We start from the raw sequence: 20158 nt of genomic DNA on the forward strand, positions 1-20158 counted from the left end.
GAGCACGGCTCAATCAGGAGCGCTTTAAAGCCGCTTAAGATGCCCCCTCCCCCTTCCCCCCCCGGCGCTCGAGGTGGGACGGACAATTGGATGGAATGCATTGTTGGGCAGGGGTGAACCCGCTGCGGTTGGCGTTGTGCTGGCCTACGGGGCCAGCCTACATGCCTCCGCGGCACCTTAGACTCGAGGCAGCCCCAAAGACAGTTCCGCCAACATCTACGCAGAAGGAACTCACTTTCTACTAGACATGCGGGGGGTGTGTGCAGCACTGTTCGACCTGAGGAGCTCTTGTGCGAACGACCCCAGTCTTCGGCCCGGGGACTTAGGGAGGGCCCCGGGCGTTGGCACCCTGCAGGCCAGGACAATGCAAATCCCCTTTGACACTTGTATGTGGCTTGCATGAACGGGTTCCCAGACGTGATCGGCAACCGAGTGGTCTGTCTTCGTCAACTAGGATCGAGCCGAGTCCCGCGACAAAGCCTTCTTTACAGAAAGCAGGTTAGTAGCCGTGGTTAGGGCGGTGGCGCCGTTGTAGGTGGCTGGGTTGCTGAAGCCGCAGGAAGGGGTGGACATTGCGGCTACCCGGTGTTTGGGGAGGGATTGTTGCTCTTGCTGCCGAAGCAAGGTGGGAAGGCCGTCGCGTAGCATTGCGGACCGCATCTCGCGAGGACTTTGAAGAAGGCTAGCGCCCCTGCCACTTCCGAGGTCGCAGGTACAACACCACGCCTTGAGGTCGGACAAGGCCGAGCGAAATCGGGCATACCCACGCCACGAGCGGGCTTCATCAAACAGACGCTCTGGACAACCTGATTGCCCGTGAGACTTGCGAGGATCTTTCTGTCGGCTACAAGCAGCTCCAGGCCGCCCATCCCCAGCCTTGGCATGCAACTGGTGTCTACCAACCTAGGTACCTTAAGCACCTATACTGTGTTAGGTACCTTAGGTACCTTACCTTATGTCCAAAGAGAGCAGGTCGGGCGACGTTGCGCATACTGTGCACATTACCGGGTACCTTAGCCATCAGCACAGCGCTGGGCATGGTGGGGTTGAGTGTGTGACGCAGGTTCCTGTCCCCGAATTGATGACGGGAGGAATCCTGAAAATCGAGGAGTCCCGTCCTCCAATCGGTTGCCCGCGGGGAAATTTGCAAGGCACGAGGCAACCAGCGGCCCGTCACCGGCACGTTTTTGAGCCGACCCCACCCTCCAATTTGAGAGAGGGCCAGCCAATCGGGCGACACGCAGGCACTCATGATGGCCTCACTTCGCTGCGCTGCATTTTTTTTTTTTCTGCCCAACATTAATCCTCTCCAAGGAGAACTGGAGAACTGAATGAGACTCTGCGCCCCTTCCCCCCCCCCCCCCCCACACCACAAGAGGTAGGCCTGCGGAGACCTCGCAGCGGTCGCACGCCTCTGCGGACAAGGCCTGCATGCGGATGAGTGCACGAACTCAAGGCCGAACGAGTCCGTTATTGGGACGGTGTGCATTGCGTCATCTGTTGACGGAGGGACTGAGGGACGGATAGCGGGGAGGGCGGGGCGATTGGTTCAGGGGAAGGCCCAATGGTTGGACCCTTGGACCCTGATTCGACCTGGCGAACAGTCTTGTGCACCATGGCGCCAGGGGACTGACTGTAGACGACACCTTGGGGCCTTTGCCAGAAAAACTCGTTTTCGAATGATTGGCCATGAGGTCAGTCAATCTCAAGTACCGAGGATAATTGGACGTTATCCGTGCTTTTGGAGGCGTCCGATTAATTGGGTCCATTACAAGCAAACGGTCCCACAAATACCGGGTACTGTACCTCCTACGATCCTCAAAACGGAAACTGGCGAAGAGGTGGATCAAACATATCGTAGGGGATCTTGCCCTGTTTGGTTAGGACTTTTGCCCTGTAAGGCGACCTTGCCTTCTTTGGACCCATTTGGCCAGTTCTGATTGGTTAGGGAGATTTCTACACTGCCATTTCGACACTATCAGGCGCACTCCTCCCAAGGCGCCGAGGATGATGACTGTGTTGGGGTTGGAACCAGTGACCTACAACTGAGCGACGGTCCAGTCAACGCTGGTCTTCCCCATGGTTGTTGTGAACCACCATGCGTGCCACGCTAATGAGCAAACCAAAGGGAACGGGAAGAGGGGGGTGGGGCCGTTTACACTCGTGGAGTGGAGAGCGCTCATAACCTGCTGCGATCCCCGAAATGGAAACCGACCTTCGTTGAGGAGACACGCAGGAGAGGTGGATCAAGACGCCGCGCCCGCCCGCACAACAATACCAAAGGTTATTGGCTTGTTACCTGCAGCGGGCGGCTTTGATGAAGCGGCGCGGTGCGGGTCAGGCACCGAGGTCACACGGACAGGTTTCCCCCGAACTTCTCCGAGGTGGGCAAGCGGCGAGTTAACTACAGCCCACGAACTTACCCAAGTCGTTTCTCCGTCAACAAGGCAGTCCCACTACAAGCGCCGCGCCGGACAACGTGGCGCGAAACAAGCGAGTTGCTCTGCGCGGCGCAGGCGCACGGCTGGCTACCAGCGGCGACTCGGCCGCAGATGTCAAAACTAACAGCGACAAGAACGAGGCCGCCCACAGCAGCACCAGGCAGTCCATGCTCGGAAGTGATTGGCCCTGCAAGCTTATACTTTGGAAATGTGATCGATCTCAAATGTGCCTGTTACACCGTTGTGCAACACTTCACCGCCTGCCAGATGCCACACGGATCGGAAGGGTTTCGGGCGGGCCGGCATCATTTCCAAACATGACAAGCTAACGGGGTTTTAACGCACCTTACGTAGACAGCCAATCATAACCGCTGTTTCCCTTCTACTACACAGCATCCACAAGGCCCGTTGCCAGCACACTGGGTCCGGGAATTCGGACAAGCAAGGATAAGGCTGCTCGGGAGACTCACCAAATATACTACACTGGCGATGGTTCTAACCGCTGCAGCTGCTATCGCTTCTGCGAGTCACTGGAAGATCAGCAGAATCCCCATCCCTCGCCTATTTCCCTTGACCACTTCCTTGTGTCACGCTACAGCGAGCAGCAGGGCGTTGAGCGCAGGAAGGACCGTAGGCAGAGTATCGATGCAAAGAGAGTGCGTCGTTCCAGTACAAAGGAAACCAAAGGAGAGAACAGAGCGTGGTATAAACACATCCAGGAGTGGGGAAGCCATGGCCCAAGCGCTCTGCCAAGACCGCTGAGCTCTGAACCCCTTACCCCTGACGTGACACCTTGACCATTCCTTTGGCCATTACTTTGGCCGTTACTTTGGCCGTTACTGTGGTGTTATGGGGAAGTTAACCCCCCCTGCTGGGTGCTAGCAGGGGGTATTGCAGGGACTGAGCGTGTTTTGCGGAGCGAAAACACGATTTTGCGACGCGCTTTGCGAGGCAACTCACCTGGAGTATACACTGACCCTGGTCGGTACCTGACAGGGGGTACAAGCTTTTGCTCACAACCACAGTACTTTGGCCATTACTTTAACCATTACTTTGACCATTCCTTTGGGTGTTACTTTGGCCATTACTTTGGCCATTACTTTGGCCATTACTTTGGCCATTACTTTGGCCATTACTTTGGCCAGTCCTTTGGCCATTCCTTTGACTATTCCTTCGCCCATTTCCCTTGCCCATTTCTCCCCCATTTTCCCTCCGTTGGCGGTACTTATCCGTCACTCTGAATATCTCGAAGCCCATTTTAGTTCAGAACAGCAAATGGCTCGCACCGCCACGGGACATGAGAAGTAAAAGAATTTGGGAGCAGAGAGGAGGGACTATCTAGAGCTCATCATGGTTCAATGCAGAGTCAAGGCTTTTGCTCTTCTGTCGCCTGTTTGTCGCAATGGCATCCATGGCTGTTGAAGGCTTCGTAGTTTCGCTCGCGTTTCCGTTTGGCAGCAAAAGCATGAGGTCACACCTCTGGGGCCCAATTCAGGGCATGGACTAATCAAGAAATGCCAAGCCCAGCACCCCCGGCCAGATTGCCGATGGACCCGGTGCAATGGTGAGCGTGACGAGTTCCGCCCAGGCACCGAGCCCCGCCTATGCAGCGGCGGGGCTACATGAGTTGCGTCGTTGAGTTCACTCGAGCAATTCTGTCTCGAACCCGCTCTGGTGCAATCCACGTTCGTGTTACTGGCCAGGGCAAGTGTATGAAACATCTCTTTCCCGCGAGTACCACGACCCGCAATATGGCAATGCGACTGCCTCGCTCAAAGTGCAGTTTCCGCCGCCTTTTTTGACTTATCTTCGATGCGCGTCTGACAGGGGCAACCGAAGACTGCTAGGAGCCCCTACGATGCAAGTCTTCAGCCCCTGGTCTCCGCTAAGATGCGAGTCTCATGGATACGTTGAGCTACCCGTTTTTGTAACTGCATGCATTATCAGCCACAGATTGCCCGTGGAGGAAAGTCGATTCCTGCACCGCACGACCCAGGGGCAAGGTCTCGTAGGGGGTCAAACCTCCAGGGACCATGGAACCAAGGTAGCCACGGCTTGACCCGCCCAGGCCCATCTACGGATACTCGTGCGCACTAGATGCAAATCATGCAATTTGTTCAAGCACAGCAAACTAAATCCCGACGCACCCGAGAAACCAAAACAGGGCTAAGGGGCCTGGCAGGTACTGCATTAGTGTAGTGGATGACGGCTCCATGAGCCACTTCGGTCCTGCACGGTGTTTCTGTGTCTGCGATTCGTCGCCGCTGGGTTCTTTTGTGCAGCGCACACCACCTACACATGCCAGGATTAGCATCGCAAGACCCGACCCCTGCAGAGCGCAGACCTGCGGAGGACTTGATGCCAAGGGGGGAAGCTCGGCGTCTTTGAACATGCGAACTTCATCGGTCTCGGCTCCCTTAGCTTTGGCTCCGGCCTAGGAGGGCGTGAGTGACTGACATGTACACCTCCATCTGGTTGAACAACCGCACAGCCCAGGGTGTGTTGTAGTGTAGTTCCTTGGCGTGGCACCCTAGCTGTGTTTTGTCCCCGGTAGAGGTATGTTCTGGACTGCAGGTGCAGGTGGATTCAATGTCGAAGACGCCTGTTTCAGGTGGCCCGAGACGGTTGTCCAATCACCTCCCTAAGGTACGGGTAGTTATCTCGGGCCGCGCGAGGATGACCTCCGAGGGGGCAACCGAAATTCTGGAAGTGTAGCCCCCTGGTATTCTGTCCTTCACCTGGTCAATCCCCATTTGCTCCTCCGCTTTCTCCACAACGCATCGTGGCAAAGCACGGAGCCAGCCCCGGCGCCCACCTCGCAGCGGACACCGTGCGAAGCTCAAAGAGCCTCACCGCTGACGAAAGCATGCATCCATTTCTGTCAGCTGTGCAGGGGTGCAGCAGTACACTACAGCCTACGCGGTATTCCGTCCATACTAGCGAAACTCAGCGTTGCATTGCATGTCCGTCCTGAGTTATTTCGGTGACGGAGCGGCTGATTGGAAATCGAGAGAGCCGCATTTTGGGCTTGGCCAGACCTCGGGGCGGATTACGCAACCCTCCCGCGGGTAGAATGTTGAGGCTCTCGAGTGACAGCAAACATCTTTCGGGGACTGCCACCCCTTGGTGTGACGGCTCCTCGCTCCTGCTACAGCTTGCCAGGAGGGGAGGGTTAGACACCCGGGTGTGCCGTGTCGGGGACGCATGTTGTCTGAACCGCCCACACTGAAGAGGCAAGTCACCGCCAGCGTTCGCCAACAGGAAACAGAATGCAGGTTGTGTTTGCCGTTGTCCTGAAGCCGAGGACTGGGAACCAATTAGCTAGTCCCAACAACCGACTGGGGGATGCCGTGGCTAGCATCGACGACTGATGCGGGCATTATTAAGATAGATCTTTCGTTTAGACGAATGCGTGCGATTCTTCTCCGTTCTGAGTCATCCTTTGCAAACCGTCGCGGCGTAGTAATACAGGTTCGGGTGGACTCACTCAGACACGGGTGTCAGCGTCCAGAACTCAGGTAGGTAATAGCGCCAACCTACCTAGCTATGCAACGCAGTTAGACCAGCACAGAGGCTTCCAAAGCTCCTCTCGCCATCATCTTCTCCATCCATTCCCCACTCATCACATCACCCCTAGCGACAAAACATTCCCCCGCCAGCTCGTAGCCGCGCGCCGACGGCCCCCTGTCCCCCGGCAGCACCACCGGCCGCAGCACGAATGGCGAACGGCCCTTTCGCCCCGGCGAGAACGGCGACCACATCTCCTTTGCCCACCCTCCACGGACACAGTCCCTACACGCCCTCCCGCTCTTCTTCGCCGTCGTCCCCCCCTTCGCGGCCGACGCGACCAAGAAACACCCGCCTAATACACGCAGGCAGCTCCCCGCGCTGCTCCACGCGCACATGAAGACCACGGCCAACCCCGGCCCCGTTCCCCTGCTTGCTTTCGCCCCCTTGTTTTCTCTCATCATCACCATCTGCTTTATCTTCTGCTTCACCACGAACTCCACCAACCTCATCCCTCCCTGTATTTCCCGCCCTCGATCCAGCCGGCCACAGCGCCTCAATCACCAACCCCCGAACCTCATCCGCATCCCTATGCCCATCCCCCTCCTCGCCGTCTCCAGGCTCACTGGGGAAGAAACAGTACTAGGCATGCGCGTGCACGTGGTTGGTAAAGATGAGGCTGCGCGCCGCCGGGCCCATGCCGTCCGCCTTGTTGCTCAGGCCCCGGCGCGACCATATGCCGATGAAGCCGGGCGGGTAGAGCAGGTAGTGGAAGACGGTCGGGAGATCGATCGCGTCTCTTGCATCTGCATGTGCGTATGTGGGGGAAGGGGAGGGATCGGTGGTCGTGGTGGGCTCGGATTCGCATTCTTTGTCGCAAGAAGCAACTCTTCCCAACGAATCACTTCCTTGCCGTAGTGAACAAGCCTACGGCGCTGGCTCAGCTTCATTCACCTGTTGCCCTTCCCGCAACAATGTCGTGGCCTCAAAGCCCGTCGAAGGCACCCAATTATCGCAGGCAAGCCTCCACGGTTCCCGCCGACGCACTGAGTGTCTTGCGGTATTGGCCACCACTCGATGAAAGCCCGTCGGAGTTCCCTATGTCTGACGAGGCTCCGAGCTCTACTGTACACCTAGAGTCTCTTGGAGCGATCGCCGCATTTAGAGGTGCGCACTGATGCGCCAATCATCTCTACCTATTCAGAGGTTCCTGAACTTATCCTCTGCTCAGCTATGGCGGGGCCCCTTGAAACAGGGGAAAGACCCAAATCTGCCTTGCTCACCGTCAATAAGCATAAGTGCGACTCGATGCAATGTACCGTGTGAGTGATTTGAGTGGATTGCCGGCTCTCCCGGCGGAGGGATCAAAGGGAGCTCACCAAGCACGTACACATGCAGCCGCAACACCAGGGAACGTGTTTCACGAAGAAGGGTTCTCTTTGCTCAAGCGAGACTCTGCGCGATACGGAGAAGCATTGGGTAGGATACGACGATGCTCAGGCGATGTCAATAACAACGGACATCAACGCTGGCCAATGTACTCGACACATACGGTTGGCCTTGGGGCCAGGTGCCTGTAGGGCCTGCCTGAGAGGAGAGCACCTCTGCCTCGCACCCATAAAAACGCCGCCCTGGCTGGTTCTACCGGATGCCGTTCTTTGAAACCATCCATAAGATTACCGGAACATGAGTCTCTGCAGCGAACCACCGAGGTCAAGGCCGGAGACCAAAGGCATAAAAGTCCCCAGCTCCCCGCACGAGACCCACGCAGAATTCCTCCTCACAGGCCCAAACAATTGCGTTCTCCCTCTGTCTATTGTTGAACTTCGCTGGCCCCAGCTGCCCTATGCCCTCTGCTCGATTTGAGCATCGTTGCTGGCGTCACTTCCATCGTCAATCCCGCCAAGAATGCCGAGATACTCCCCTTCTCAATCAGTGCCCAGAACTTCGCGAATTTGGCCACCAAGTCGGCCAATGACCCCAAAGACAAAGGTTCCGTCTTCGGGACCCCGTCCGCCACATCAGACGGGCCCATCAAGAAGGACTCGTCCCTCGCCTCAATCCATCAAGGTGACCTGGTAGGTTCCCGCCTGCGCGTACGATGCCGGGGGTATAACTCATCCTCGGCCTAGTCGATCGTGTACGGCCTCGAGACGCTTACTGTCACCAGCGGAACCACCACGCAGACGGTGGCCGAGGTGGCCCTCATCAGCCGCGTCTACCAGCATTTCAATCTCTTCGCTGAGGCGACCTAGTTCAGTCGGATTGCCGCCACGCTGCGTCCTGATAACGAGGGCATTAGTGCCTTTTTCTACTACCGAAAGCCGTAAGCCGTCCGCGGATCTTGGGTAAATTAACGGAGCACCAGACCGGAGACTCGACGAGGTGACGGACGCATTCGACTAGCCGCCGCTGGCAGCGGCCTGGAACGAGGCCAAATCAGAGGTCTACCTCTGCTACGCATCAAGTCGCAGGGCAAGTACAGACAGTATCTAGTTGATTAGTGAATGGGTGCATGCAAGTAAACGGTAGCAACCGCCGCCCTTTGTTTGCAAAGATTTCGTCCCGGATTGACTGACAATGGACTTGTCTTGGAATAGAATGTGATGTTAGGCTACCACTCAATCAAGGCCGCTCATGCTGTCTGATCTGTGTCATGTCACACTGCCCGTAAGCAAGGAACTGATTGAAAACTACCTTAGCCACAACTTTACTACCCAAACCCCCCAGTCCATGGCTGGCTTGGTGCGACGTGGTGGACTTCGTATGCCGGGTCCTCGGGCTGCAAGGCGTCTTGTGCGGGAGAAGTGAAGGACGGCTTGAAGGAAGACAGGCACGTCGATCTTGCTGCCAATCTCGAAGAAGATGTCTTTCTTCCACTGCGGGGCGTTGATCAAGTAACGGACGGGGAAGGGGACGTCAGCTACGTGGTCTTCTTCGCACTTTTTAAAGACCATGTCGCGCCAGGTCTGGTTGAGATTCCTGCTTGTCATTTTGGAGCGGCGGAGAGAGCTTGAGGGCCGGAATTAACTGGATATAATGTTTTTTTTTTTTTTTTCGCCTTTCGTTTCTGCCCAAGCTCTCCCTCGTTGCCGTCTTCTCGTCGGTTGGGGTCCTTTCCTATTCTCGCTGATGAACGTCCTTGCTGATAACCGTGCGTTCCTTGCTGATAACCGTGCGTTTCCAAATGTGGTAAAGCAAGGAAGTTCTCGGTGCTCCGCAGAAGAGAGTTGCCAAGACTCAGCCAGGAAGCAGCAAGCAGGAAAAGCGGATCATGCCACAGCAAGACGAGCCGGCCACGTGACTTCTCAGGAACGCCGATGCTATGCGACGTCAACTCCGCAGCTGCTGGACTTGCCGCTGACAGCTCCGAGCAGCCAGCGCCGCCAACGCGAACCCCTCCTGAATGGAGAATTGATGGGCTGAAGTCCACACACACCACACCATGGCGAGGGCCGCGCTGCTTTCACGCCGCTTCCTGGGATGCCGGCCGTGTATGCGAGCCGCCGCCGCCGCCACCCGCACGTTCGCGACAGCGTCTGACCCGCAGCGAGCCTCGGCCAACTCCAATGCGCGCGTCAAGCTCGTCGAGGTCGGGCCCCGCGATGGCCTGCAGAACGAGAAGAAGGCCATCCCGCTGGCCACGAAGCTCGAGCTGATTGAGCGTCTCGCGAAGACGGGTCTCACCACCATCGAGGCTGGCTCGTTTGTGTCGCCAAAATGGGTGCCTCAGGTGCGTCTCGACACTGCCCCTCCTCCTTCTACCCGCTTCCCCTTTTCCAACCTACCCGGAGCTAATCGACTCGCCGACGCCTGTCTAGATGGACAACTCGTCTGAGATCCTTCAGCACCTCCTCCAACACCCTCCGGCCTCTCCTCGCCCCCTCACCTTCTCCTTCCTCGCGCCGAACCTCAAGGGCCTCAACAACGCCTTCACCGTCCTCGCGCAGCACCCAGACTCCTTCGCCACCGAAAGCACAACGACGACCTCCTCCACCTCCTCCCCCTCGTCCTCCCCCGCATCGCCGCCCAAACCCGCCCTCGAGGTCGCCGTCTTCGCCGCGGCGACCGAGACCTTCTCGCGCAAGAACCTCAACTGCGACATCGCGACCTCGCTGGCCCGCTTCCGCGAGGTGATCCAGGCGGCCAAGGAGACGCACTCGCTGCGCGTGCGCGCGTACATCTCGGTCGTGCTGGGCTGCCCGTTCGAGGGCTTCGACGTGGACGGGCACCGGGTGGCGGAGATCGCGACCGCGCTGCTGGAGATGGGCGCCGACGAGATCGCGCTGGGCGACACCACGGGCATGGGCACGGCGCCGCGCACCAAGGAGCTGCTCAACTGCCTGAGCGCCGCCGGCGTGCGCAACGAGGACATCGCCATGCACTTCCACGACACGTACGGCCAGGCGCTGGTGAACACCGCCGTCGCGCTCGAGCACGGCATCAGGACCTTCGACTGCAGCGTCGGCGGGCTCGGTGGCTGCCCGTACTCGCCCGGCGCGACGGGGAACGTGGCGACCGAGGATATGGTGTATTTTATGGAGACGCTGGGCATGGACACCGGCGTCGATCTGGACGCCGTCGTCGACGTGGGCGACTGGATCACGCGGGAGATCGGGAAGGGGAATGCGAGTGCGGTCGGGCCCGCCGTGCTGGGCGCGCGGAAAAGGGCCGAGGCTGAGAGGGAGCAGGCCAAGGCGGAGGAGGCGTAGAGCCTGTGGACAGGAACTCTGTGTACTCTATGCAGCTCGTGATAAACTCTGCAGCAGTGGCTGTTCAGGCGAGCTAGTCTCATTTCTCTGAGTTTCGAAACTTGTCTTCGAACATGCGGCGATAAAGCTTGCTCGCGGCCTCCACATAGTACCCCCACTCAGCTAGGTACTACTACTCGAAGCTCATTCATTCGCGCGCGGTCTGCCATGCCGCGTCTCTTCTGACAACAGGGTGGCAGGTCGAGGTCTACGGCCGTTTTGCGAGGATGATTTGTTGTAATCAGCTTTGGTGTCTGTTCGAAATTGGCTGACGAGTAAAGGGATTCTCTACCTACGGCGTTATTGAAAGGGAGTTGCATCTGTATATATCCTGCCGTTTTCCTGTTTTCTTCTTCCTTCAGCCAGCATGCTTTTCATGCCCCCGTCTTCTGATTTCAAACCTTCTGTACTGTAACACTGTGGCTGTCGAAATGGGATGTTGGTCACCACCTGCATCTGAGCCGTTACAGGACATATCAGATTCAGGACCTTGCTGAATCAACCTTGCAAATCATATCTGCTCTAAATAATCTGTCAACGAACAAAACATTACACTTCCTGATGTAGAACAAGATCGGACGAGAGCTTCACCAGAGTTGAGACGGAGGACCCAGCACCATCAAGCCAACGGTTTGTACATTACGTCAACAGCGATGCCGGCGATGGTGGCGAGCCGAACGGCTGAAGTATCCGCGGAGTGACCAAATTAATGAGCTGCCGTTCTCTACGACCCTCCCGCGGAGCTATTGGCAAGGTAGATTCAGTCCTGGGGAGTCGGACCATCATCTACGGCCTCCACGATGTCTCAACTCTGTCGGCTCCTCGCGTTCATGCTCGCTGTCTCTTCGACTCTGGCAGCGTGCACAAACCCGGGCAAGCGCAGGCCATGGTAAGCTCAAGCACCGTCCAAGTCCGAGGGCTCATCGGTTGCTTGGCCGATGAAAATCACCTGCTAAACTGTGGAACGCAGGCACACCCTAAGCAACGACGAGAAGCTCGAGTACATCCACGCCGAGCTCTGTTTCATGCAGAAACCCGCCGTCCTCGGGCTGCCCGGCCCCAGGACGAGGTTCGACGACCTGCAGGCCGTCCACCAGCGGCAGGCATATGCAGTGCATTTTGTGGTGAGCAACGAAATTGCTGCGAGAGCCATGTGACAATGCTCTGACCGTCGCAACATGGATCCCCAAGGGCGCCTTCTTGCCCTTCCACCGCCTCTTCGTCCACGCGCACGAGACCGCCCTCCGCACCGAGTGCAACTACAGCGGCTACCAGCCGTATGTCACCCCTTTGCCCCTGTTCCTTCCTTCCCCCATCCCTCTTCCCCGCTAAACCACACACTGGAATTACCTGCCCACCCACTCACCCACAAACAGATACTGGCACGAGCAGCCAGACGCAGGACACTTCCACACATCCGCCATCTTCGACGCGACGTACGGCTTCGGCGGCGACGGCGACGGCGGCAACGCGCAGTGCCTCGCCACCGGCCCCTTCGCCAACTACGCCAACCCCATCGGCCCCGCCTACGCGCTGGCCGACCACTGCATCAGCCGCCAGATCACCGACGCCGCCAGCCGCGCCACCGCGGCCGCCGCCGTCGACGCCTGCCTGGCCAAGCCTGACTTTGGGTCTGCCTGGCCGTGTATTGAGTGCGTGCCGCATGTTGGTGGGCATTTTGGGGTTGGTGGGGAGGTCAGTTTTCTCTTCTCACTCATTCACTCACTCATACACACACTCTTTGGTGCGGGCTTGATGCTCGTAGTAGGGGGTGGTCGGGGTGGTGATGGTTGGGACGGTGTTGACGCGGGATTGCGTTGTGTGTGTTGGACAGATGGCGAACGGCGTCTCCAGCCCCGGCGACCCCATCTTCTACCTGCACCACGCCTGGTTGGACAAGGTGTTCTGGGACTGGCAGGCGCGAGACAGGGAGGAGCGGACGACGACGATCAGCGGGCCGAACGTCGCGCCGGACTATATGCCGGGCTTCCCGCCGCGGCCGGATTCCATCCCGTGAGTTTGTCTCTGCACAATGATTCGGTGCTCCGTTTTGATTCCGATGTTGAGTCTTTGAAAGGAAGAGGCTATGTTGATTCTAATCATATGCGAAACCGTAGACGACCTACGGGTGCGGACGGCGACCCGGGCATGACAACGACGATGGGGCATGTGCTGAACATGCTTGGCAACGGGCCGAACCAAACGGTTGCGGATGTGATGGATATCCAGGGGGATTTCCTGTGTTATGAGTATGTTGAGCCCTGAGCGGGAAACTGAAGCTGTAGGAGGCGGACGGGGCCGCGGCGCTGAGGTGAAGGGGACCAGGAGGAATCTCGGTTGGGTTAGGCAGGATGCCATCTACATTGGGGAAGCTGAAACTGGAAATCTGACGTTGATTTGTGAAAGCTAGGACAACGGCAGAAGTCTTATTAATTGCGCCTGACTTCGGTGAGGGAATTCAGCCGTTGCTGACCGTCCCGATGGTACCTGCGAGGATAAAAGCAGACTGCACGGGAACGCCCGAGCATAGGTAGGTATACGTTCCGGCCTCTTCCACCAACTTGTGAGGCAGCCTCGAGCTGAGGCATTTAGATCTGCGCAATTAATGTTGGTCCTTTATCGGGTCCGCCCGGGTCGCGTGCCTGTGCTACGAATGGGGCGCCCGACGAAGGATCTGGTGTTACTCTGTTGGCAGCGAGTTGCCGCATGGGGCAAGACAGCTAAAGGGCATCACCGCGATGCGGTCAGCTGGCCCAGTGCCACGCTCGCAGAACCCTCATCCTTCCGTGAGCTGTATTAATAGGCGGCCGTGAATGCCGTTGTCCAGCAGATTCAATGTGAGCGTGTTTACCTACCGTTGTTCGCCCACTCGTCTCCATCTCCTCAAACGCTCTCTGACCGCCGATATCCACGGACCCCAACCTTCGTTCTGCATCAAACTACAACAACCACCATGGCCTCAGCAGACACACAACCTCGGCCCTCCTCCGCCTCCGACTCCGAGCCGGAGGAGCCCCCAAAGCCCTCGCCCTCCATGCTCACCCCGGCAGCGAGCTCCCTCGGCCACCGCCCGTTCCCACCGGTCATGGGCCTGTACGTCAACAGCTCGGGCGTGCTGTCCGCGCTCACGAGCTTCAAGCTGTGCGGCGCCAGCGCGGCCGACTTTCTCTACCTGGTCGAGGTGCACTTCGGCTACACGGCGCGCGGCCCGCTCGGCTTCGGGCACGGGTACTACCTGCGCGACGGCACGAGCTCGCGGGACGCCGTCCTGGCGGCGACGGGTGACGAGGTGCCCCTGCGGTTTCCGTTCTCGATGCTGCGCGGCAAGCTTGTCGTGCTGCTGCCGCCGCTGGACGCGGGAGGAGACGTGGTTGGGAAGGATTTGAAAAAAGGTCCGATGGGCAAGGGGAAGGGGAGGGGAAGGGTGGAGGACAAGGTCAGGGAGGTTTTGCAGCCGGCCACGAGCAAGGCGCACGGGGTTGTGTTTCGATTTGCGGTAGAGGTTGGGGTCGGCGCGATGCGGCGGGAGGAATTTGAGTGGCGGAAACGCGAGAAGGTGAAGAAGGCAGACGCGGATGAAGATCGGAAGGCGGGTCGGCACTTCAGGCTGTGTCGTCCGCCGTCGGCAGCACCGGGCGCCGCTTCCTCCTCGTCGTCGCCCCCACCTCCGGCCGGCACGCCCGCAGATGGCGAGATCCTGGCCGAGCTTGTGATTGAGAAAACGACAAACCTGAGACGCCCTCTCAGTTTAGAGCTCAAGGGCGCTGCCCTGACGGGAGAGCTGGGTCCCCGCTGGACGCTGATGGTTGTGATGACGGCGCTGGGCCTCCTCTGGCTGCACCACCAAGGGAGGACAATCAAAGGGACAGTTGCATTGAAGGAGAAAATGCGTGGAAAATAGGCTCAGCCGAGGTTGCTCTCAGTGCGGTCTCTCGTTTCACAAGACACCGTCATTCAAAGTGCGGCGTGAAAGAAGAAGAAAAAATGACTTGTCAACAGATTTAATGCGTGAGAGAGCGATGCTCCAGCGCCCATGCTTCACGAGAGGCTTGCCTCAAAAGAGAAGTGCTATTTGTTAGGATCCATGGTTGGCGATAGAGCCTAGGCAGAATAGAAGCTGCCAGTTGCGTTTAAACCTGAGCTTCTCAGATTCTGACTCGCGGAAAGGCTGCTGATTCGAATTCCCAAACAAGCAAGACCCTGGAAGAGCCGCTCAATTCCCGAAACTTCAAATCAATTCACAACGTTCACCAACGTTATCGTGAAACACGCGACACCTACTGTGTACCCTCGACGGGCCATGGCCACCTCTAAATAGTTACGAATGCAAAGCCGTTGAACTCGATGTTGCAGCGGTGGAACGTTTGCCAGTGCGCAGCGGTCCGCGATCCCGGCTCGGGCCGCCAACCACAACCAGGGGAAGGCATGTTGGCGGGGCGCGAGCGGTGTCCCCAATCCCCCCAGCAACCGTTTGTTTACTTGCCGCACATTGGTCCACTGTGGGACGCCGGCACGCTGCCGGCACTCTGCCGCAGCCCACCATGTCCAGTCACCGCCTCCCCCCCCGGGCCTGGCAATGGCCGCAGACCAGTCGGGTGCGTCCACCGCCAAAACAAACCGCCTCATGTTGTGCTCTCGGCGGACTGCCAGCGCATCGCTGCTTTCGTTTCTCCACTCGAACCGGCCTAGCCATTGGCGGTGACGCGTTGCCCGGAGCCCCCAAAGCGACGTTTGTTGTCTGTATAAACCAAAACGCTGCTGGCGCGCTGCTTTGTTTGGTGTTGTTTCCTCACAACATGCCAAGGAAGACACCAGAGCTGGACCGGGACTTCAACATTTATGTCGACCCGTCCTGCCTGAGCGAACCAATGGAGGACGACGTGCACACAACGCAGCAGCCGACCTCCGCCGAAGAGGTACTGGGACAGCCCGCCGAAACTGCCCTCAATGTTTCCGGAGCGCCGATTGCGGAAGATGAGACGGAAGATGCAAAGCAGCTGATTGAAGACTGCGCCTGCGATGGCGCAGGCGAGTCGCCGGCTGCAGACGCCCAAGTCGAACCAGCTGCGGATCCGGCGGGGGAGGAACACACAGAGTCAGAGGCTCCGGAGGGAGCACTGGTGGCTGAGGCACAGGAGGACAGTTCAAGTCCCGACATCCCCACCGAGGCCCAACCTCCCGCCGAGATGGGGGATGCGCCGCCGCTGGCGACAGAGGCGCAGGACGATGCCGCAGCAACCAGCCCGGAACCAGAAGCTGGTCCAGAGGCTGAGGCTGCTGTCGGTCTCGAACAGGCGGAAGAGAAGCCGGCTGATGCATCAGTGCCTGAACCGGAAAACCAAGACGGCGATTTACGCCTCGATGAGAGCTCGGCACCCGAGTCCCAGCAACAACAGAGCCCGACCGCCGAGGGACCAGCCGGCGATCCGGGCGCCAATGACGATACTGTCCAAGCGCCTGATGTTTCTCAAGACATTCAATTGGAAAAAATGGCAGACGAGGAAAGTCAACAGCCGGTCCTCGAACCTGCGGATGCCCCAAAACCAACATCTCCATCCGATGCGAACGGGCGGGAAGAAGATCGCGCCCCCGGTCGATCCCCCACCGTCGACAGGAAGACCTCTCTTCGCACTGAAGCCCTCATACAGGCTGCCGCTCGAGCCGTCGTCGCGAAGATCGCGAAGCGCGACAGCGGACAGAAAGGCGACCAAGAGGACGACGAGTTTGAGAACTCCATGCTCAACGCTGACTCGCACGACATGCACGCAACTGGGGACGACGCCCGGAGTGGTTATGGCGGCTCCCGTAGCCCCAGTCGTCAGGAATCTTCCGAATCCCACATCCGGCACGCGCCCTCTCGGTCGATCTCCAGCGACGAGGGCGGCAGCAACAGTTCGCACAACGAGCCCGAGGACGACGTGTTTAGCGACCGCAGCGCCCGGAGCTCGGTGTGCTCGCTAGACCCGAACGAGCTTGACGTCAAGACACCCCAAGCAAAGGACGGCCTGTCCCGCCGCGACTCGTACGCCTCCAGCCGGCAGTCCCCGAGAACGGTTTCGGGCTTCTCCACCATCTCCGGCCTCTCGCAGTACGACAAAGAACAGTTCGTTCCCGTCAGCCGAGAGACCCGCATGCCCTTCCGCACTCCGTCCGAAATCCGAGCGATTCAGATGTCCTCTCCCACTCCCTCCGTCTTCAACGGCAGCTCGCCGCGGTCCAGCAAGCGCACCGGAGGAGGAGGAGGCTCCACCGGCTTCCCTCCCGTGTCTCACCTGAGCAGCCCGATCGCCTCGGCTCAGTACTCGCCCAAGGGCCGCTCAACCCCGCCGCGGTTCAAGAGCCGCAAGGAGGCGCCCCTGGTCCTGCTCCACGTCACGCTCCTCCCGCTGCGGTGGGTGTGGGGCGACGTGGTCAACGGCCTGGACGCGGTGCACGGCAAGGTGCTCGACGAGACTGGTCGGCCATTCGAGGCGTCGGAGCAGCTCAAAACGCTCCGCGACTCGTGGCGCCAGCTGCAGGACCGCGTGGGCGACACCGTGCTGGAGCGCGGCGTGCTGCTGCCGCACCCCCAGAACGACTACGAGGTGCTCGAGGAGCGGCTGCTGGAGGCGCTGGAGCTGCCGCTGCGGCGGCGCGCGCGAATCCTCGAGTGCGGCCACTACCTCGGCCCGTCGAACGAGATGGCGGACGAGGAGGACGAAAGCGACGACGACGACGATGCGTCGCAGTCGGGGAGGGGCAAGGACGAGAAGAGGCACTGGTGCAACACCTGCCGGAACGAGATCCGCTACGAGCACCTCGGCCCGGGCAAGGTGTTCCGGATCAAAGTCTACGCCAGCAACGGGCTGATGAAGGCCGGCGCCTGGGAGGCCTGTTGGAAGGAGATGGAGCGGGTCGACGTCGAGGTGGAGCCGATTGTTGACTCGGCTTTGCAGAACGAGCTGGAGAAGCTTGGCGCTCTCCTGCTCGAGCAGGAGGAGCGGCGGCGGCAGGAGCTCGACATGGACCGGACCCTTGAGCTGGAGCAGGAGCAGGAACTTCAGCAACAACGGGAACCAAGCCCACAGCACGAACTCCGCGCCGGCGCGGCTAATCGCCAGCACTCCGAACCGCCTGCCGAGTCCGATGTGCGACATTCGGACCCACAGACCTCGCTTCCGTCCTCCCGGCCGCCCTCATCGATGCAACTCGCAGTGCACACCTCCTCCCTCGCACGCGCCGACTCCCCTGCGCCGCTGCACCACCCGCGCCCGGCATCCCGCCACACCGAGCCCATCGACACGTCCGAAGCGCGCCGCCGCCGCGACGAGGAACGCCTCCGCGAGATCTACGGCGGCACTCCCCCTCCCCCTCCGCCACCACCTCCTCCTGCGCCCGCCGCAGCGCCAGCGCCAGCCCAACTCCCCGCCCCGTCGCAGCCGCACCCCGATCCGCACCTCCACCACCACCCCTCCTCCCACCTCTACTCCCACGCGCTCACCTCCCCACCGCTCCTCACAGACGGCGGCCCCTCCTCCTCCTCCCTGCACCACCACCACACCACCCACCCCGCTCACCCCCACCATACCCAGTACCACCAGCAGCAGCAGCAGCACCACCACGACCCGCACGCCGCGGCGGACCCGTATTCGCCCGCGCCACCGCCGCCGCCGATAGGAGCCCGCCACAGCCGCCAGCGCGCCGGACCGGACGACGAGACGCCCGGCTTCGTCGAGCTGCTGATGGAGGCGTTCAAGGTGCTGCTGCGCGACCCCAAGAATGTGGCTATCATTGTGCTGTGTGTGTTTGTCGTTGTCATGATTCGGCATCAGGGCGGTGGCGGCGGTGGTTCGGTTGGGGATCTGGTGAGGGTGCAGGGGCAGGGTGCTCCGGCTGTTGCTGGGCCGGTTGTGGTTGGCGGTGGTGGTGGTGGTGGTCTGGGGGGTGTGTCGCTGGGGAAGGGGGATGCGGACGCTGTTGTTGTTGTGCCGGCCGCGGCTGACGCTGTTGTTGCGAGGGCTGCGGCCGGGGCAGAGGTCCTGGTCGAGGCTGGGGACAGGGGTGGTGAGGTTGAGCGCGGGGGTGCGGTGGTGGAGGGAGCGGTGCCGGTTGTGGGTGAGGTGCTGCGCGTACCGGAGGTGGAGAATGTTGGTGCTGCGTCAGCAGAGGCCACGGAGATGGATCCGGCGGAGCAGGTGGTTGTTGAGGAGCCTGCGCAGCCGGTCCAGCTGGAGGAGAGCGTGGAAGTTGAGCTGTTGCCCCAAGACGGGCAGACGGGCGAAGAGGAAGTCGAGGCGTCCGTCACGGGCGAGGTGCTGGCGTTCACCCCGCTCACCGAGCTCTTCGTTCGGGCGTTGGCGCTGCCTACGTGCTCCGTGGACGGGGGCGAGGACGAGGGCGAGGACGACAGCGCCTCCGATGCTCCTGGCCAGTCTGAAACCTACGATCATATCCCAGCTGTCACCGACAATACCTCGCAACCACCCGAATCATCCGAAGAACATGAGCTCGCCGACCTCTGCGGCTGGGACGACGACAACGACAACGACAACGACGATGAGGACCTCCCCGTCCCCGCCACCCCTTCCGTCTCAGCACCCACCTCCGCCACCACCACCTCGGCCCCGGTGTTTGTCCTCGGCCCGCTGGTCACGTCACGCACGACGGTGCGCGTGTTCGAGACGGTCACCGAGACGGTGCGGGTCAGCGTGGTCACGCAGACCGAGACCGTCTCGACCGTGGTCACCGCGGTGCCGCAGACGGTCGAGGAGACGGTGTTCGAGACGGAGACGGTGCGCATCACCGTCTCGGTGCCGGTGGAGGAGAAGAAGCGGGAGGGGACGGAGAAGAAGGGGAAGGGGAAGGGGAGTTGTGGACGGTTTTTTTGAGGGCATTGCGTTCTAAGTATCCAGTCGGGTGCGGGAGTTTGATGATGGTGGTTGTGATGAGTGCTCCGCTGTGGAAGCTGCGCGGGAGGGTTTGAGTTCTGGTTGAGGAGGATGTGCTGAACGACAGTGATAGGTGTGTAAACGAGGGTGAGATGCTTTTCTTTGTGTGGTCTGTTAAATGTTTACGTATCCCACCGCCTTATGCATAGCGATAGCTGAATGGTTCATGACGACTTCAATGCTGTATGTGGGCTCAACGCGGTGTAACTGCCAGGTTCAACCCCGCTCCTGACAGGAGTACGGAATATTCCGTACAGAAGTACAGAATATTTGCAGATTTCCATATCTGGAAATCGGGACCTGCATGGAGATCCTGCGCCAAAAGTGGCACAGCTGTAGGTGGGGCTCAGGGGTCCAAGCGTTCCACTGCAGACCGATCTGTGCTCCCACATTGCCCGTCCTGTCTCGAACGTCAATGATCGTGGTACCGTTAACTCTTCCGTTCCGTACTTGGCCTTTCGCTCTCTGTGCTCGGGCTGGATGGTTACGCCGTGGGCGGAAGAAGTGGGAGGGGCTACCAGGGAAGGGAAGA

At 59.7% G+C, this 20158-nt stretch overlaps 6 protein-coding genes across 6 annotated transcripts; 5 read left to right on the top strand and 1 right to left on the bottom strand.

Moving 5' to 3' along the window:
• Positions 1–6344: 6344 nt before the first annotated feature.
• On the top strand, positions 6345–8203 carry THITE_117039 (uncharacterized protein; the record flags this gene model as incomplete). Its single annotated transcript, XM_003658082.1, has 6 exons — positions 6345–6764; positions 6893–7115; positions 7180–7270; positions 7310–7485; positions 7788–8026; positions 8081–8203. The coding sequence occupies 6 exons, from the start codon at positions 6345–6347 to the stop codon at positions 8201–8203; spliced, it is 1272 nt and encodes a 423-aa protein (XP_003658130.1).
• A 528-nt stretch (positions 8204–8731) lies between these two features.
• THITE_2017192 (uncharacterized protein) lies at positions 8732–8941 on the bottom strand (the record flags this gene model as incomplete). Its single annotated transcript, XM_003658083.1, has 1 exon — positions 8732–8941. A coding segment is annotated over one exon (210 nt), but the record flags the coding sequence as incomplete, so codon positions are not given.
• Positions 8942–9266: 325 nt separating this feature from the next.
• Positions 9267–10739, top strand: THITE_2124632 (uncharacterized protein). Its single transcript, XM_003658084.1, has 2 exons — positions 9267–9681; positions 9770–10739. Exons 1-2 carry the CDS (start codon positions 9394–9396, stop codon positions 10658–10660), a joined length of 1179 nt encoding a protein of 392 aa, XP_003658132.1. The 5' UTR covers positions 9267–9393; the 3' UTR covers positions 10661–10739.
• A 760-nt stretch (positions 10740–11499) lies between these two features.
• On the top strand, positions 11500–12964 carry THITE_124715 (uncharacterized protein; the record flags this gene model as incomplete). The annotated part of the gene is made up of 6 exons (XM_003658085.1): positions 11500–11588; positions 11670–11823; positions 11891–11997; positions 12076–12394; positions 12534–12712; positions 12817–12964. The coding sequence occupies 6 exons, from the start codon at positions 11500–11502 to the stop codon at positions 12962–12964; spliced, it is 996 nt and encodes a 331-aa protein (XP_003658133.1).
• A 769-nt stretch (positions 12965–13733) lies between these two features.
• THITE_2059092 (uncharacterized protein) lies at positions 13734–14600 on the top strand (the record flags this gene model as incomplete). The annotated part of the gene is made up of 1 exon (XM_003658086.1): positions 13734–14600. The coding sequence occupies one exon, from the start codon at positions 13734–13736 to the stop codon at positions 14598–14600; it is 867 nt and encodes a 288-aa protein (XP_003658134.1).
• A 582-nt stretch (positions 14601–15182) lies between these two features.
• Positions 15183–19878, top strand: THITE_2124634 (uncharacterized protein). The gene has a single exon (XM_003658087.1). The coding sequence runs from the start codon at positions 15496–15498 to the stop codon at positions 19564–19566; it is 4071 nt and encodes a 1356-aa protein (XP_003658135.1). The 5' UTR covers positions 15183–15495; the 3' UTR covers positions 19567–19878.
• The last annotated feature ends 280 nt before the right edge of the window (positions 19879–20158 follow it).

Source organism: Thermothielavioides terrestris, chromosome 6 (genome assembly GCF_000226115.1).
Source record: "Thermothielavioides terrestris NRRL 8126 chromosome 6, complete sequence".
Lineage (NCBI taxonomy): Eukaryota > Fungi > Ascomycota > Sordariomycetes > Sordariales > Chaetomiaceae > Thermothielavioides > Thermothielavioides terrestris.

Coding starts and splice junctions, on each gene's coding strand:
- THITE_2124632 (XM_003658084.1), top strand. CDS start 9,394: ATGGCGAGGGCCGCGCTGCTTTCACGCCGCTTCCTGGGATGCCGGCCG. Junction 9,682..9,769: donor CGCCAAAATGGGTGCCTCAG/GTGCGTCTCGAC, acceptor ACGCCTGTCTAG/ATGGACAACTCGTCTGAGAT.
- THITE_2124634 (XM_003658087.1), top strand. CDS start 15,496: ATGCCAAGGAAGACACCAGAGCTGGACCGGGACTTCAACATTTATGTC.